The 18,913-nt window shown below is 45.3% G+C and overlaps 1 protein-coding gene across 1 annotated transcript in view; it reads left to right on the forward strand.

Moving 5' to 3' along the window:
- Positions 1-6,052: 6,052 nt before the first annotated feature.
- HRH3 (histamine receptor H3) overlaps positions 6,053-18,913 on the forward strand; it is a 28,933-nt gene continuing 16,072 nt past the window's right edge. Inside the window, exon 1 of the mRNA XM_081196478.1 lies at positions 6,053-6,979. Coding sequence (XP_081052604.1) covers positions 6,733-6,979 — 247 coding nt within the window. The 5' untranslated portion in view covers positions 6,053-6,732. The remainder of the gene's footprint in view (positions 6,980-18,913) is intronic.

An 18,913-nucleotide genomic window follows, 5' to 3' on the forward strand; every position in this document is an offset into this window, starting at 1 on the left:
CACTCAGAGTGATGGGAAACTGACCCTGAAAAGCTGATTTCCCATTACTTGGAGAAGCAGAGAGGGGGAAACAGCACATTTGCTCAGTTTGCTGAACCCAGTGTTTTCTGTTGCTGAAGAATTGACAGGGAGTGATATAGTGGCACTAAGAACTGCACAAGTAAGGGAAAGCTAGTACTTTTCCCACAGCAGGGATGCAGAAGAGGGTGGGTGATTATGAGCAGAGAGCTTGTGTGGAGGGACAGGTAGCCAAGCCATGCCAATAACTTCTCCCTAGGAATACAAGAAAGTGTTAGCATGTTTAAATACATCTCTGCAATCTAGAAATCTGCTGTGTTTACTTTTGTTTCACGTCCTCCCTCCAGGAAGGCCAGTTGTTGTTGTTGTTGTTTAGTCGTTTAGTCGTGTCCAACTCTTCGTGACCCCATGAGAGCACGCCAGGCACTCCTGTCTTCCACTGCCTCCCGCAGTTTGGTCAAACTCATGCTGGTAGCTTCGAGAACACTGTCCAACCATCCTGTCCTCTGTCGTCCCCTTCTCCTTGTGCCATCAATCTTTCCCAACATCAGGGTCTTTTCCAGGGAGTCTTCTCTTCTCATGAGGTGGCCAAAGTATTGGAGCCTCAGCTTCAGGATCTGTCCTTCCAGTGAGCACTCAGGGCTGATTTCCTTCAGAATGGAGAGGTTTGATCTTCTTGCAGTCCATGGGACTCTCAAGAGTCTCCTCCAGCACCAGAATTCAAAAGCATCAATTCTTCAGCAATCAACCTTCTTTATGGTCCAGCTGTCACTTCCATACATCACTACTGGGAAAACCATGGCTTTAACTATACGGACCTTTGTTGGCAAGGTGATGCATTCCATTCAACAAATGTCTCCTTAAACCATGGTTAGGCAAACTAAGCCCCAGGGGCTGGATCCGGCCCAATCACCTTCTAAATCCATCCCGATGACGGTCCGGGAACCAGCATGTTTTTACATGAGTAGAGTGTGTGCTTTTATTTAAAATGCATCTCTGGGTTATTTGTGGGGCATAGGAATTGCTTCTTTTTCTCTCTCCAAAATATTGTCCGGCCTCCCACAAGGTCTGAGGGACAGTGGACCGGCCCCCTGCTGAAAAAGTTTGCTGACCCTTTCCTCAAACCAATACATGCCTAATTCTACACCCATGCAGCACCACACTTGACCATGGCACACAGATTTTTAGAACTGGAAATGCAGCTACTAAACAGATTCCCAGCTGTGTTATGGGGGGGGATCCTTAAATCCAAAGAATGATTAAATAAAATTCCTTTCCTAGTTTATCAGCACATGGGAGCCTTTGACTTATAAACATCCAACTTTATTCACCAGCAGCAATGGACTTCTTGCAAGGTTTGTTGTCTCCTGCACATTTACATAAATCTACTCTCCCCCAGGCATTTTAAATGCCTTATCTCCCTGAACTGCTATAGTGGAAAAGGAGACAGTGACACCCACCGTTCAAACAGTAACATGACTGCAGATGTTTTGAGCTTTCCCACTGCTAGTGCAGACTTGAGTTACTGCTTCTTCAGATATTTATTTGGGCTGATGGGCTGCCTTATGCTATGGGCTCAGAGCAGGTTTCAGAGCTTTATTTACCTTTTTCAAATATCACAGTTTCCTGACCCTGAAGGATTCCTACACTATTCAAGAAATGAAAAAAAAACATTCATTTAAAAAAAAAACAGCTTGAAAGAACACGGGGGTACAGAAGCTAAATAATTCAAAATTGATAGTTTTACAGAGAGAGTAGAATTATTATTAGTTATTAATTTCTAATTAATCTCACGAAGTTATTAATCTCAAGAAGAGTTGTACACGACTAAAGGACAATAACAACATTAAATTATATACTGCTTAATGCCAAAATAGGCTTCAGGTAAGTGGCCTACAAGTATAAGAACCAATTACGCAAGCATTAAAAAAAGAAAAATAATTAAAATACACAATTAAACTACGCAACAAAACAATCCAATTAAAATGATAAAATATGAATATTCATAATTAAAATATTAAGTAAAACTACACAGTAATTAGAATGTGGCTGCTACAACTTGCAGACTTAACATATAGAATAAGGGAACAAGAAGAGCATACGCTTAAAGAAGATTGGAAAATGTTTATTGAATATATGGAAAATAATTGGGTACAATTGAAAATGCTGGCAGCATAAAGATAAATTCAACAGTGTGAATAAGTTTTGATGGGTGTAATAATGGAAAACTGATAGGTGTAGTTTTTGTAAAATATGCAGGGATATATACTATGTAAAATAAACCATGGAAAGAGAAGAAGGAAGTCATTGATATCTTAAGTACGTAAAATGTTTCTCTGAAATGGTGAAACAGAAAATTTAATAAAAATCATATTAAAGAATTTAAAAAAGGTGGCTGCTAGCCCCAATGCTTATGTTCTTTTTCCACTGTCTGAGATGATGAGCCTCTGAATTTCAGTTTCTGGGAATCGCAAGTGCAGGGGTTCCTGCAATCCTTAAGGTATCCTGGACTGAAGTTTCTGCATTAATACAAGAACTTTTAACCAGGCCTCTAAGCATATGGACAACCAGAACCTTTGTTTTAGCAGAGCTGTCAGCCATCTGCCCCCTTCAGCAGGCTGGCTACTGAATTCTGCACTAGAGCTTCCAGATCAGGGGGAAAAGGCAGCCCCACATAGAGCATATTATAGTCTGCCTGCGATACGCGAAGTTGCCTTATAGTGAATCAAGCCATTGTATCAACTAACCCAGTGCTGGCGTCAGCAGTCCAAGGTCTCAGGCAGGGATCTTAGCCATCACCTGCTCCCTGAGATTCTCTTCAAAGGTGAGGCCAGGGAGTTAATCTTTTGTATGTACAGCATGCACTCAGCTGCTGAGTGGCAACTGCTCTCGTGAACTCCACAAAAAGGTGAGCGACTCTTAACTTATACAAGGACTCTTAATTTATACAAGGAGTTATTCGTGCTGGGAATAACTCTGTCTGAAACCCCACAGAGCCACTGACAGTCTGTGTAGACCAGTGTTTCCCAACCGGTGTTCCGCGGCACACTAGTGTGCCGCGAGACGTTGCCTGGTGTGCCGCGGGAAAAATTAAAAAATTCGAAAGATAGCTTCATATCCGGAGAGGCGGCCTTCAGGCGAGTTTTAATTTTAATTTTCCTTCTCCCACTTAATGCCCCACGCTCGCCCGAGCAGCTTGCAGTCCTTGGTAACCACGGCGACCCGAGGGAGGGGAGGGAACAGGGAAGTCGAGGGCGGCGGCGAGCCGCGATGACGTCAGTGTGAGAGCCCCGGCTAGTGGCGCGAGCTTCGGAATAAGTGGGATCCGCATGCGCGAGACTGAGATCGCGGGTAAGGAGCTCAGCCCTGGGCAGGAGGAAGCGGGGCCGCGCGTGCGGGCCACATCCCCACAGAGAGCGAGCCTCCCCCGGCCCACCACTCCGGGCAGGTCCACTCGCATGAGGGGGCGGCGATGGCGACGGCCGGCAGCTTGCCTGCAATGCCATCCCTCGAGCAGGCGAGGAGCCCGGAGGCTACCAGATGCGAGTCCTCTTTCCCACCCTGCTCGGGAGTCCAGAGCACTTGGTCGCATTCAGGATCTAGAGTGGGGAAGCGGGGCTTGTGTCTGGGCTGGACACATTGGGCTGCCTGTGCTGCTCGACCTGCGGGGAGAAATCAGGGTGGGAGTCACGACCGTGAGGCAGGGCTGCCAAGTGTGGCAGAAGAGGACACGGCCGTCGCACCTGTCCTTAGGTAGGAGCTTCTTCCGTGTCGACCTGCTGCCCTAAAGTCTTGGCTTTTTTCTTGGCTTTTTGGCGGTTGGCACAGAAGGAAGGCAAGGGGGAGGGGAAAAAATTGAAACTTACACTTTCGTGCGTCCCTCCCGGCGTGACGCTGCGCGCTGACGTCACGGGGCTGTAATGGTGGTGTGCCTCGAGATTTTTTTCATGAAACAAGTGTGCCTTTGCCCAAAAAAGGTTGGGAAACACTGGTGTAGACAACAGTGAGCTAGATGGATTGATGGCCTGATCCATTGCTATAGCTCAGGTGGAGTCAACACACACACACACAAAAAAACCCGCTGTGAAAATGCTTTCTTAAAAAAATATATATTTTGAAAAATATATTGAATTTCCCATAGCTTACCATCGCCATCTAGTGTCACCTTTGTGTGTTGCACTTTGCAACACAAAACATTTCATTTGCAGCTGCATAGCTGAGTCCTCAGTCGGTAGAGCAGGAGACTCTTAATCTCAGAGTCATGGGTTCGAGCCCCACACTGGGCAAAAGTTTCCTGCATTGCAGGGGGTTGGACTAGATGACCCTCATGGTCCCTTCCAGCTATCTACAATTCTATGACTCTGTTAATCTACAACCCAGTAGAATACCGCTTTCCGTGTTCCTATGTGTGTCCAGACTTTCCCTGTTGGGAAAAAGAGCATTCAGTTTTTGAAGTGGGGGTTGGGGTGGGATATAGAGAAACAAAGAATCCATCTCTGTCACTTTAAGTAATGTTTTTTGGGGGTGAGAAATTCAACAAAGCTGAACAATCCATCATTGTCACCACTATTAACTTTTTGGGGAGGGGCGGGGAGAGGAAACCAAGCTGAAAACCCATGACTGTCACTCCTAACTATGGTTGGATCTGAAACTTTTGAATAGCGAATTCTCTTAAATTCTATGTACCATTTATATGTACCTGAGGTGGGGGGGCAGGGCGCAAGTCATGTGTCTAGCATCACTGATGTATGCCTTTCAAGTGCCCTGAGCAAAGTAAATGAAGGTTTTCCTCCAAATGATGGAGGAAAAGCTAAAGCTAAAAATTCTTGTGGAGGGAATCATAGCATTGTAGAGTTGGAAAAGACCATGAGGGTCATCTAATCCAACCCCTTGCAAATGCAGGAATCTTTTGCCCAGTGTGGGCCTCGAACCCTGAGATTAAGAGTCTCATGCTCTACCCACTGAGCTATGGAGTTGGAGAGAGTCTAAGACGGGGTTATAGGACCTAGAAGCAGGATCCTAGGTACATAGAGCAAGGCAAGCCATGCCCATCAATCACTTAGCACAAAAGAGCCCCGATTGAATCCCAAAGGGCTTCATTCCTTAAAGTTTAAAGGGCCACTGGAGCTCACAAGATTGCATCAGTTGGTATCAGGCAATGTTGGTTTAATCATTCTGTTGCTGTGCCTCTTGGTATCTGACCTGGACTAATGACTCACTGTGGTTTATTGCCTTGGCTCTCAGCTATTGCAAAAGCGAGAGGAAATCATCTGAGCCATTGCAACCATAAGCTGCACTTTCCTGTGAACACCTTTTGTTGCTTTAGTTCTGTGATGATCCTCACCTGGTGCTCTGAAATCAGTGCCAGCCTGTCTTGGTCTTATTATCCCTTGCCTGTTGTTGGTAACCTGTACTTGCGTGCCAAACATAGTTACCAATAGCACCATGAACAAACGGAACCCTACTTCCCTTGCTGCACCAAAGACCTGAGTAGCTCGGAAGTGTGTTCTCTGATCCACACACAGTTGCACCAATAAAACGTCACTTGAGCTACTTTGGATACCATTTCTCTGAAGTAGGAGTCTCCATGGATCTTGATGGCAAGTGTGCTCCGATGAATCAGACTTAAGTCTGAAAGACAGCGGTTCAGATCCCAGATCTGTTGTGCGTTTCCGGATTAGAGACAAGGCATTTATTCTCATTCTCAGTCCTCCACCTGTAAAATGGGAACAAACCAACAAGCACCTGACAAAGATGCTGTAAAGTCGCATGCAATGACGTTTGTAATGAATTTGGCAGATTACATGCCATATAAATAAATAAAAAGTAGCTGGCGATCGTAACGCATACCTGTAGCACTCGTTATTTTACTTTTCTTCGACAGAAATCTCTCTCTACCACACACACAGTGTGTGTGAGAGAGAGATTTGCCTAGGAAATCTTGCAAACGTAGACATATTGATTATTCATGCAGTCTTCGCTAATTGTCCCAAAGTCAACAGTGCTGCCTCGTTGGCTGGGCTAATTGTATTTCGACCCGTGTGTGGATTTTACAAAACGGCGTCTTAAAGGCAGAAACAAGAAAGCAAGCGGCAAGTGAGACGAGCGGCTTGCAGGTTTCTTGAGGCTGCTAGCCAATGGCTGTCCAGCATGGAACTGTCCACAGAGGAGCTGCTCCTGCTCGGACTCACATCCAGCTCCAGGGTTAGATGCTTGGCTCCACCTTTCGGAGGCAAAGCTCCGCTTTCGCCCAAAGGCTAGCCAGACCCTTCGCACGCTGCGCGAGAACCTGCAGCCCCAAATCCAGCAGAGTTCTTCTCACTTACTCTCCCTTCGTGGTTCTGCCTCTCAGGGAAATAAAAACGCAGCAAGAAGAAAGCAGAGGCAGAGAGGAAAAGAAAAAGGACCCGCCTCCCCACCGGGGGAAAGAACTGGAGACCACAAGACCGAAGGAACAGAATCTCTGTGTTTTATCATCTCCACGAGAGCTCTTTAGGAAACGAACCGCTGGTGGGATAGGGTCGAGTCATCTTTCGGGGTGCTGCTGAGACTTGTGGGGTGCTGGGTGTGGGTCTACAATGCAGGGGCAGTTGTCGTTGAGTCTGCCCGGCAGGAGCCAAGCCCCGGCAGCAGGTGTGCCGTCCCGCTCCCGGCTGGAGGTGGCTCGGACAGTTCCCACCCGCAGCCTGAGCCGCTGAAACGCGTGGTGCTGAAATGGACAGCTCCTCGGTGGCTTTGCCCCTGAATGGCTCCGGGAGCCAGGAGAAGGCCGCTGGGGACCAGCTCTCCGGGCGCTTCTCCACCATGTGGACCATCGTCCTGGCCGTCCTCATGGCTTTGTTGATCGTGGCTACGGTCGTTGGCAATGCCTTGGTGATGCTGGCTTTTGTGGTGGACTCCAGTCTGAGGACGCAAAACAATTACTTCCTTCTGAACCTGGCCATCTCCGATTTCCTAGTAGGTAAAGTACCACACCTCGGCTTCACCTCTCTTCCTCCGTGGCTCATACTTTCGTACGCTCGTCTAACCCCATTAGGAAAAGGGATGGCGCGGTGAAGGTCTGGGCAGGTTGCCGTGGAGAAGACGCTTAGCTTTATTCTGTAGATCGCTTCTCAGGAGGAATTAGAGGGGAAAGGGGGCCTAAGGGAGACTTTCGCCTGTCCCCCTCCCATTGGGGCACAATTTCAAGTTGTTAAAGATTGTTCTTAGAAAGATTAACTCGTCTGTTTATGCCATTTAGAGCCAGGAAGTAATTTTCCCAGGCTAAAGCATTTCAAACAGCAGAGAGTCAAATGCAACTATATGTAACGACAAAAGGTGGGCAGGGTTAAGAACTACTCTGGTTATCAAGCCAGTTTTATATAACTAATGTTTTCTTTCCACTGTGGAACCACTGCGTAGAAAAATGACACTTTTTCTCCCTTTCATAACTGATGTCTGCCCTGTTGCTTGGAACTAAGACTATTGTAGCATTGTTTTTGGTACAAAATCCCATGAAATGACATAAAGGTAGCCCTATCTGAGATCAAGGGGACTCGTTTCCAAGTAAGGGGGATCTGCTTAGGTTCAAAAACTTTGGATTCACTGTGTTGCAGATGGCACTTCCAAGAATATCAAATGTACCTGTATGTATGCCCGAGAACGTATTAAATTTACATTGAAAATTAATCACCCATGAATACATTGGGAGGGGTCAACCACTGCCATAGAAGGGGTCCTAAGGTGTGGATTGGATTCAAAGGAGCCATGGAGGGGAACCAGGGCTCAGAGGATATGCACCACAGACCATGTAACTTCCCAATTCCCAATTCCCTCCCACCTTATGCTCCAGGAAGGGTGTAGCAGAAGGTCCCGGGTTCAGTCCCCAGGTGCTGCTGCAAAAGACTAGTCTTGCCTGAAACCATTGAGAGCCACTGCCGGCCAGTGTAGACAATACTGAGATGGATAGACCATTGGTCTGACCCAGTCTAAGCCGCCTTCTTATGTCCCTCTGTGCTGTAGAGAAGCATGCCATAAACTACTTGCTTTCATTCAGCACATCAGACTTCCAGCCATGGATGACTGGAGGTTTGTACCTGTTTTGTGTGCACACACAGCTCCTGGGCCCTGCCAGTTTTTGTGAGGATAAAGCACAAATCACTCTGGGCTACTCCTATTTTTCTCTAAGTACAAAGGATTCCCCTTTCTCTACCCTTAAAGCGTAGGTTCCCAAGGACAGGCACACATGGACAGCATCCAGCTTCAGAGAGGTACCGTAGCTGCTTCCTCGCATAGTGGTTTACTTGTTGGGTGCTGTTGACTACCTGTTACCATGGCTTCCCTTACTCAGACCTCTATCTATGTATCTATCAATACTGCTCAGAACAAAATCTCAGCGGGGACTACTGTTTCCAGAGGAGCAGGGATGTTAACTTTTGTGGGCTCGTTTTTCAGGGAATGGGGGCAGGCATGGTCATCTTACAGAAAATGAAGATACTGGTAGACTGGATATATAATTCTACAGATGGCTGATGAAATTATGCAGGTATCCTTGACAGTCAACCCAATATTGTGACTCATTCCTGGGGTGACTTCCAGTATTTCCAGATGTTAGTTGACCATGTATCACCCCCTTTTGCCAACAAAGAGTAATATCTGTCCTCCAACAGCACTCATCTCTCCAGTTTTTTGGGGGGGTCAAATCCTGGATTTCACCTTACAGTGGCTAAGAGCAAAGGGGAATCTTTCTGGGCGTTGAGGCACAGTTCCATATGGCTGTGATCATTCTCTAGATGCAAAACCTCTGAAATGCAAATTGATGGATATGCCAGGCAGCCTGGGGGCAAGGGGGATTAAGCAAAGTGGATGTCAGTGTAGATTTCCTACTGATGCCAGACTAGGTAGATGATGTGCCAATATAATAATAATAATAATAATAATAATTTATTATTTATACCCCGCCCATCTGGCTGGGCCTCCCCAGCCACTCTGGGCGGCTTCCATAAAAACCAAAAATACAGTAAAATGTCACACGTTAAAAACTTCCCTGAACAGGGCTGCCTTAAGATGTCTCCTGAATGTCAGATAGTTGTTTATCGCTTTGACATCTGCTGGAAGGGCGTTCCACAGGGCGGGCGCCACTACCGAGAAGGCCCTCTGCCTGGTTCCCTGTAGCTTTGCTTCTCGCAGTGAGGGAACCGCCAGAAGGCCCTCGGCGCTGGACCTCAGCGTCCGGGCAGACTGATGGGGGTGGAGACGCTCCTTCAGGTATACTGGACCGAGGCCGTTTAGGGCTTTAAAGGTCAGCACCAACACTTTGAATTGTGCTCGGAAACGTACTGGGAGCCAATGCAGGTCTTTCAAGACCGGTGTTATATGGTCTCGGCGGCCGCTCCCAGTCACCAGTCTAGCTGCCGCATTCTGGATTAGTTGTAGTTTCCGCGTCACCTTCAAAGGTAGCCCCACGTAGAGCGCATTGCAGTAGTCCAAGCGGGAGATAACCAGAGCATGCACCACTCTGGCGAGACAGTCCGCAGGCAGATAGGGTCTCAGCCTACGTACCAGATGGAGCTGGTAAACAGCTGCCCTGGACACATATGGATTAAATGATTTCCAAAAGGGTACAAGGTGGACTAGTCCCTTGCCAAATGATTTGCAAGCAGAAATAAACTCTGAGATTATCCCTCCAGAACAATAAACCTAACCCTTTCCCCCCCCCTTTTTTTCTTTTTTGCACTGCGGAGTATGATGTTAACAGATACAAAAACAGGATTATGTTTCTACATAGCAGGAACATTATTTTCACTTCATGAAACGTCAGGACTGCTTCAAGAATTTGTCGGAATTTTCCATCCACACACGTCTATTCCTAAATCACATAAAACATTTTCCTTGTGTCACTGCTGTGCACATGCAAGTATATAATGTGTGAAAACAGCTGTTGGAGTTAGACGGCAAAGTAAATAATTGGTTTTGGCCGCAACCCTGTGCAAACTCGGCTTCACAAATCCCCTTGAGGGAAAATAGGAATCAAGGTGCCATTTCGAAGTTCAGTTGCATGCTGCAGAGTAGACAGAGAGAGTCAGCAAAATTCAAACACACACACACACACACACACACACACACACACACTTTATTTTAAGAATGTGTGTGTTAAAACAACAACCAAAATAACTATCTTTACTTTCACATTTTTATCCCCTTTTTCAGGAAAACCTTTCAGGCAACCAACAGCAAAGAATAGCATATAACAACAGTATCTTTAAAAATGCAGGAATACAACATTAAGACTGAAATTAAAGCCACCATCTACTAAAAGCTAGGGAAAAGAAAGCCAACATTGTAGCTGCCAAGCGCCTGTTCTTGAGAGATTATTCTACAACTTTGGGTGACACTACTGAAATGGCCCTACCACGGGCCAAAACTCACTTTTTCCCAAAGGCAGGGGTAAAGTAAGAGTCTCTGATGCAGGTCCAAATTAATGGGCAGGTTCACATCAGAGCGGGTGATCCTTTAGATATATTAATCCCAAGAGAAATGTGTCTTAGGTTATATTTGATGCTACAGAATGAAAGTGAATGAAGGGTGTCCCCCTCCCTTAAATACTAGAGAGAAATGTTTTGAGCAGCCTTCCATCTAACTCCCATGTTATAATCCATGGGTAGGCAAACTAAGGCCCGGGGGCCAGATCCGGCCCAATCGTCTTCTAAATCCAGCCTGCAGATGGTCCGGGAGTAAGCATGTTTTTACATGAGTAGAATGTGTGCTTTTGAGTAGAATGAGTAGAATGGTGACTGGGAGTGGCCGCCGGGACCACATAACACCAGTCCTGAGAGATCTGCATTGGCTCCCAGTACATTTCTGAGCATAATTCAAAGTGCTGGTGCTGACCTTTAAAGCCCTAAACGGCCTCGGTCCTGTAAACCTGAAGGAGCGTCTCCAACCCCATCATTCAGCCCTGAGATCCAGCATCGAGGGCCTTCTGGCGGTTCCCTCATTGCGAGAAGTGAGGTTACAGGGAACCAGACAGAGGGCCTTCTCGGTAGTGGCAGCCGCCCTGTGGAACGCCCTCCCTTCAGATGTGAAAGAAATAAGCAGCTATCTTCTTTTTAAAAGATATCTGAAGGCACCCCTGTTTAGGGAAGTTTTTAATATTTAATGCTGTATTGTTTTTAACACTTGATTGGAAGCCGCCCAGAATGGCTGGGGAAACTCAGCCAGGTGGGCGGGGTATAAATAATAAATTATTATTATTATAATATAGTCCAGCCCCCCCCCACAAGGTCTGAGGGACAGTGGACTGGCCCTCTGCTGAAAATGTTTGCTGACCCATGTTATAAATCAACTGAAGTGTTGGATTGGTCTCCAAGAGCAACTCAATGAATAATGCACTGCAGTAGTCAAATAAGGGCATTGCTGGAGCATGGATTCCACCTATTATCTCTATAGAGGTGTTATCAACATGCATTTCCTCTTTTTTAAGCAAAAGTGTCCTCCGCCCGCTACCATTGGCATGTCTACCTAATACAAAGACAGTCCCATTTAACTGCATATAGGAAAAGTCGCTGGATGTGTAGTGAGCAGACTAGAAATACAATAGTTTGAAACATCATAGCAATGCATCTCACCAGAGACAAGCTCCTGGTTTTACCTGTTTTGTTTGTTTTTAAAAAATCACTTTATGTGTACACTTTCCTTTGAAAATATCAAGCCAGCTTTGTGTTTACTGATAGACCTGATTGTAGCAGAACTTCATCCAATACAACATCTTTCACAGGGCACTCATTTTTTCTCCTCTTCGTTTTAGATAAGAAAAGCTTGTGTCCGATAGCACTGCTCTTTCTCTCCAAATCTGGTGCTACCTGAGCATTTGTTGCTCCTGAGACTGACCAGAAGTGCCTGCCTGGCAAAATGTCCTGACATACTCGGGTGATTTAGGAGCACAGGGGATTATTAATAAAAAATATTGCTATCATTTCTCCTTGAAAGTAGGACTCTAATCCTTAAATATCCGTAGCCTTTTGCAAACGCAGTTTTCAAGTCTGCCAACTTTCCACTGTTCCTTTTTGCAAATGGCTTTGCAAACATGGGCAAATGAATAGGTAGCCGTGTTGGTCTGCCATAGTCAAAATAAAAAAATTCCTTCCAGTAGCACCTTAAAGACCAACTAAGTTAGTTCTTGGTATGAGCTTTCGTGTGCATGCACACTTCTTCAGATACACTGAAACAGAAGTTGCCAGACCCTTCTATATAGTGAGAAGGTGGGGAGGGGTATTACTCAGAAGGGTGGTGGGAATGGGAGATTGGCAGATAGCTGAGATGAACCTGTTGACGACTCTTAACGACTGTAATAGCTCTTACAGGAAAAGGCAAGGGGTGAGTTAGTTCTTGGTATTATATATATATATATAAAGTTCTCAAGGAAACAAGACTAGCCATGAGGGTGCCAGCCAAATTTCTGCTGGAAGACTATTCCATAGGGAGGAATTCAACATCATGCTGTTATGATCATTTCATCAACTCTAACAGGAGTGCCAACTTGGCACCACGATTGTGGTTGCCCAGGACCAGCAACGAAATTTGTTGATGCCCTGCCCCATCATGAAGAATTTTGTGGGTGCTTGGGCACCCAGGGCCCCAGGGAGTTGGCACCTATGAACTCTAATGTTTCAGCTTGCCAGATGGAACTACTTCCCTTCTCCCCTTCCTGCGTGCTGTTCTGGAGGTTCTCCTGACCCTCGAGTTGAGTTGAGTTGAGTTGAGTTGAGTTGAGTTGAGTTGAGTTGAGTTGTGCAGAGGACACACAGGATGAAGAGAGGGAAGCTCCATTGCACTAGCAGGACTTGTTGCGCTGATTCCTGCCTGAGCAACTGTTTTGTTCAATCCGAGCCTGTGAGCTGTATCCATTGCTAGCTGTGATCTGTGTGCACCCATTAGAATAGAATCGTGAAATCATAGTGTTGGAAAGGACCCTGAGGATCGTTCTAGTCCAACTCCCTGCAATGCAGAAATATGCAGCTGTCCCTTACGGGAAGCGAACCTGCAACCTTGGTGTTATCAGCACCATGCTCCAACCAACTGAGCAAGCCAACTGATGCATTAAAAATGACTGAACCTAAGGTAATCATGTTCATTAGCATTAGGGGGTCTAATGCTGGGTAGGCCTAGCACTGAATAGAATTCAATAGCATGGGGACTGGCGACACAAAAAGTCCAGCTTCTAGCTGAGGCTAGTCAGGCTTTGGAGACATGAGGCACAACTAGCCATGATAGCTGGACTCCGTTTGCACTGCCAGAGGCAGTATGTCCCTGAACACCATTTTATTGGACTCACCAATGGGTAGAATGCTATTGCACTTAGGAACTGCTTACAGCCTTCACATAGCACGGCTGGCCACTGTGGGAACAGGATATTGGGTTCAGGGTAGATGGGTCATCGGTCTGATCCAGCAGAACATTCCTCCTGTTCTTTTTTTTTTTAATGATATTTATTGAGAATTTTAAGATTACAAAGAAACAAAGAAAAAAAGAAGAAAAAAACAGGTAACAATTAAACAATACAAATCAATAAAAATCAAAGTCAAAAAGAAAAAACAAAACACACAATACATCAAAAGCAAAAAGCAAAAATAAACAAAAAATTTAAAAACATATCCAATATTCCCAAATCCTTAACTGTCATTACCTTATTTCATCGACCTCCTCGCACCTCCCTTTTTTGGATTCTAGTTGTTAATTATCTCAGCAAATCCTTTCCATCTTTCATAATATTCTGTCATTAAATTACCTTAATCTATTTTAACCTTGTCTTACCATAAAAACCCTAAAACTTAAAACTTAAATGTTATTTATACCAAATTCTCTTAACCATAACATATTCTTACATGATTCTTTTTAACATTTCTGCTAAAGCCAAATAATTTCGTTCCAACATTTTTCTAATACTCATTAATTTTACAAAACTTTTCTAAATAATTTTTTTGAAACTTTTTTCCAATCTTCATCCATCGTCTCTTCCTCCTGGTCTCGGGTTTTGTCAGTCCTTTCTATCCCATCCATCTAGTCCATCAGCCTGGTAACCTTATGTCCGAGGCTCTTAACTCTCTTCCATGTCCCTTCCGCAGGTCTTCTTCATATTTATGCCTGTACTTTACTTTGTCTTCTGCTCCTTTCACTCGGGGAGACTCCAACTTGACAATATTTTTGTCCCTTCTCGACAAATCAGCCCCTTTTCCATAGTCAACACTGAACTCCATGTGGTATTTAAAAGCATGTTTCAAGGTCCCTCCAAAGTTAAGGGCCCCCACAACTCCGAGCTCCCCCCAGCCCAAAGCCAGACTTGAAAAGTCAAAACATCCCTGCATAGAGGGGTCTATCCAGCCCCCCATCTCCAAGCCAAACAGAACTCTATCTCTCCAAATCTGGCTTTTTCCAGGTTCATTCGTCAAATCCAACAACTCATGTTCCTGCTGGGCCACAGTTCCCTCCATCTCTGCCTCCCGAGGTCCAGCAACCACCTCCTCCCTCATCTGATCTGTCAGAGCACACTCCTGGATTAATTCCTGAGTGGGTTCTATATAGGTACCCACTGCCTGTCCAAAATTTCCGATCACAACAGTCATCAAATCCATCTTCTCATGTAACTGTTCCAATAGAGCACTTGTCTTGCAAAAGGCAAGCACCAGAGCCTCCGAGTACATTCTTGTTCAAGGTCAAAGTCTGGTCCCACGATTTTAATCTATTGCAGCTGCAAAGCTCCCCAGTTCAGATTTAATAACAGTTTCACAAGCTCCCTCTAGGGGAAAAAGTTTCTATTTGTATCCATCTCTTTTCTTTTTTTTTAAGCAGATCTAACAACAAAGTTTCCTTTTTCAGATATTTTGTCAATATTTTGTTCCTTTTAAATGCGAAGGGGAACAATGGAATCAATATGTTTCTCTTCTTTTAACTATCTGTCAAAAACGTTTGTCTATAGTCAATGAACTTCCCGAGAATGTCTGTCCTGACACCCCGCTCCCAGGTTCAAGACTATGGAAAATTGCTTTTCTTTACTCTCTCTTCTGCAGGTTTAAACAGTCTAAAAAAAGTTTCCCCCTCTTCTCCTGCTTCCAAGGGGGGTTCAGTAATTTTAAATGATGAAAATTTGATCCTTTACAGATGACTTTCTAAACTCTAGCTTGCCGTGTCTTTGCTTCAATCTATCTACAAAAGCGGAAGGCGGACTTCCTGTTTAGACTTTCCCGCTTCAGTGCCAAATTAAAAGAAATTTCTTAATCCAATTTTCCGTTCTACTCATGGGCAGTTATTTAAAATCCAATTGTCCACAGGAAAAAGTCAGCGCTCTCCGGCAACAGCAATGCGGCTTCACTCCGTGAAAGAAGCAGTCGATTCAAAGCACCGCGCCACTCACCCCACGTCTCTCCGGATCCCCGAAACTGGGTTTCCCCGCAAGTATGGGGGTGCAAAGGTGCCAGCCGAATCCCACGTCCACAGGCTTCTCCCGCCTGTGGTTTTTGATGGGTCTCCGCCTCGCCGTGGCGGTTCAGACCCTGTTTTCCACGGAGCGGATTCCTCCCGATCGGAGGGAATCCGCCATTGCCAGAGGCGCCAACCCGGAAGTCTCATTCCTCCTGTTCTTACAGGCAGTATCCAACTAAGTTTTACTCAGAGTAGATCCACTGAAATTAATGGATCTAACTTAGTCACGTTCATTCATTTCAATGGGTCTACTCTCAATCAAAATTACTTGAATGCCAACCTATGTTTTTAATAGTGTTCCTCCAGATTATCTTGGTGATTGAACTGAGATAATAGGTTTTAGGCAGTCTTTAAGGCACAGCTTTCCAAACTGGGTGTCATGGCATATTAGTGTGTCGGCTGCAGTGTATAGGAGTGTCACACAAATGCTCCCTGCACTCCTCCTGGGGTTGGAAAGGGGTTAGTTTAAGCTCCGGTTTGCTAGTAAAACTGAATTATTGTGTCATGAAATGGCACATGTCTAAAAAGGGTGTCACCAACATGAAAAGTTCGGAAAGCTCTGCCTTAAGGTATCTGGAACCCAGGCTGTACATGTTTAGGTTTGTAGCCTGTTCTAGATGGTGCTTCACTTCTCTTAAAGGAACAGGCTCATAGCTTGAAGGTGCTCACCTATCTGGTATATTTCCAGGTATATTCAGGTAACTGCTGTGGCAAGCAGTGTCTTTGCACAGTTTCACCAGCTGTGCTCTTTCCTGAAGAAGGCAGACCTGGCCACAATGATACAGGCCTGCTTGGACATGTCCAGATTAAATGAATGTAATGCATTCTATATGGGGCTGCCCGTGAGAATGTAGACAAATTTCAGCAGAGTGTTACTTGGGTTAGCCTTTGCAGAACACACTGCTTTGATTTAACGCGACTTGTATTGACTTCCAGTTCTTTTCCAGGCACAATTCAATATACAGTGGTGCCTTGCAAGACGAAAAGAATCCGTTCTGTGATTCTCTTCGTCTAGCGGTTTTTTCGTCTTGCGAAGCAAGCCCATTGACGGATTAGCGGATTAGCGCTATTAGCGGCTTTTAGCGGCTTTTAGTGGCTTTTAGCGGCTTTTAGTGGCTTTTAGCGTCTTATCTGCTGATCGGATCAGCTGATAAGCAGCTTAGCGGCTTAGAAAGGGGGGGAGGGGGGAAACCAGCAGGAACTCGCAAGACATTGTCGTCTTGCGAAGCAAGCCCATAGGAAATTCGTTTTGCGAAGCATCTCCAAAATGGAAAACTCTTTCGTCTAGCGAGTTTTCCGTCTTGCGAGGCATTCATCTTGCGGGGCACCACTGTACAATTGTACCTTGGAAGCTGAATGGAATCTGTTCTGGAAGTCCGTTCGACTTCCAAAACGCTCAGAAACCAAGGTGCAGCTTCCGATTGGCTGCAGGAATAATCCTGCAGCCAATTGGAAGCCATGCTGGACGTTCAGGTTCCAAAAGAACGTTTGCAAACAGGAACACTCACTTCCGGGTTTGCTGGGTTGGAAGCCAAAACGTTCGAGTGTCAAGGTGTTTTGCTTCCAAGGTATGACTGTATCAGTTGGGGCCAGGCTCTCTGAAGGACTGTGTATGCCCTTATCAGCCTGCCCACCCACTACTTCTATCATGAGGCCTTGCTTTGTGCCCCTCTTCCTTCAGAGACTTGTTCGGCTGGGATGACAAGGGCCAGGCAGAGGGCCACATTTGCTCTCCTGGCCTGATGATCTCCACTCCTGTAAAACAGTGGAAGGGATAAGAAGCAAGATCAGCAGCAACAAGAATTAATTTATGATGATAGAAGGGGATTTAGCAGGAGTCGTCTATGTAACTTCAAGGTATAATCTGGGCATACTTCAAGACAGTATACTCTGTGTGGGGCTCTCTTTGAAGATGGATAAGAAAATGAAGTTGGCAGTAGCTCATCTTCCACCAGGGTATAAAAACACAGGCAGATTCAGTCAGCTCTTTGATGACTGCACTGGCTGTGAACTAGGCTTCAGCCTCAATCCGAAGTATTGGTTGTTAATCAAAATAATTGCTAAATAGCTTGGTCCCAGCTAATTACTAAGGGATACTTTCTAGTCATGCTGGATACATGACCCGGAAGCTGTACGCCGGCTCCCTCGGCCAATAAAGTGAGATAAGCGCTGCAACCCCACAGTCAGCCACGACTGGACCTAATGGTCAGGGGTCCTTTTACCTTTTTAGGATGATAGGAGTTGTAGTCCAAGGCGTTTGGAGGGCACAACATTGTGTGTGTGTGTGTGTGTGTGTGTGTGTGTGAGAGAGAGAGAGAGAGAGAGAGAGAGAGAGAGAGAGAGAGAGAGAGAGAACTGCTATATCCTTTGCAGTCCTTACTCAGCTTGAAGTTCCCAGAGTACAGGATACACAAGAAGCCCTTTAAAGGTAATATCAAGGCGATATATTTCTGAGAACTCTATCTCAAATGTATTGCTGAATCAAATGATTAGTTATGTTTTTCATCCCTGCTAGTGGGGCTTTGTAGAAGCATCTGGCTGGCTATGGAAACAGAATGCTGTTTTAGATGGGCTCTGGGTCCCAGGCAGGAGGGCTCTCCGAAGAGAGAGAGATTCGCTTTAACAATGAGCTAAAACCTTTCATACTACAAATCTTTAATAAAGCAATGTTTCTTGCATAAAGCCAAGGTTGTCAAGCATTTGCATATATGCTCCATATCCCCACCCCACACCACCACCACCCATTGTACTTCTTAGGAAGAAAGCACAGCTTCTATTCTCACTAGATCTCCAAAGGTAACATTTGGAATATCTGCAGCTTTTTAAAAAATAATTTTTTTGTCAGCCTCAACCATAAGTTCCTTTTGTCACAGCTCCACGCCTGTGCCTCTGTAATGGTTGGAGACACTAATTTGACCCCCTATTGATTGGTGAATGCACTAATTATTGCTGCTGCTTCTTTAATCTTATCAGCAATATGAATGATCTGCACACACACCATTTATAATGGTAGCTCCTAAGAAAAGCTGAAAACTTGTCTTATTCTTGCTGTGGCTGCGGCTGCTTTGTCAGCAAGATGAATGATCTGCACGCAATATTTAAAACGGTGGTTCCCAAGAAAAGCTAGGAACTTGTCTTATCAGTTTTCCTTCTGGCTTCTGTTCATATGTACTATTGGCATGACTCCAATCCAACCAAAGTTAGGCATAACTGACTCAAAAGTACATGCCACTGAATTTGTACACTTGAGGGTATGCTCTCAATATGTACACTCACTGGGAAGAAGCCCCACTGAACAATGTAAGTTCCTGTGAAAACAATGGGACCTCACCCAGTTATGGGTAATAATAATAATAATAACAACAACAACAACAACAACAACAACAACAACAACAACAACAACAACAACAACAACAACCCACTCATCTGGCTGGGTTTC

The sequence above is a fragment of the Podarcis bocagei genome (genome assembly GCF_964188305.1).
Source record: "Podarcis bocagei genome assembly, chromosome: 5".
Classification (NCBI taxonomy): Eukaryota; Metazoa; Chordata; class Lepidosauria; order Squamata; family Lacertidae; genus Podarcis; species Podarcis bocagei.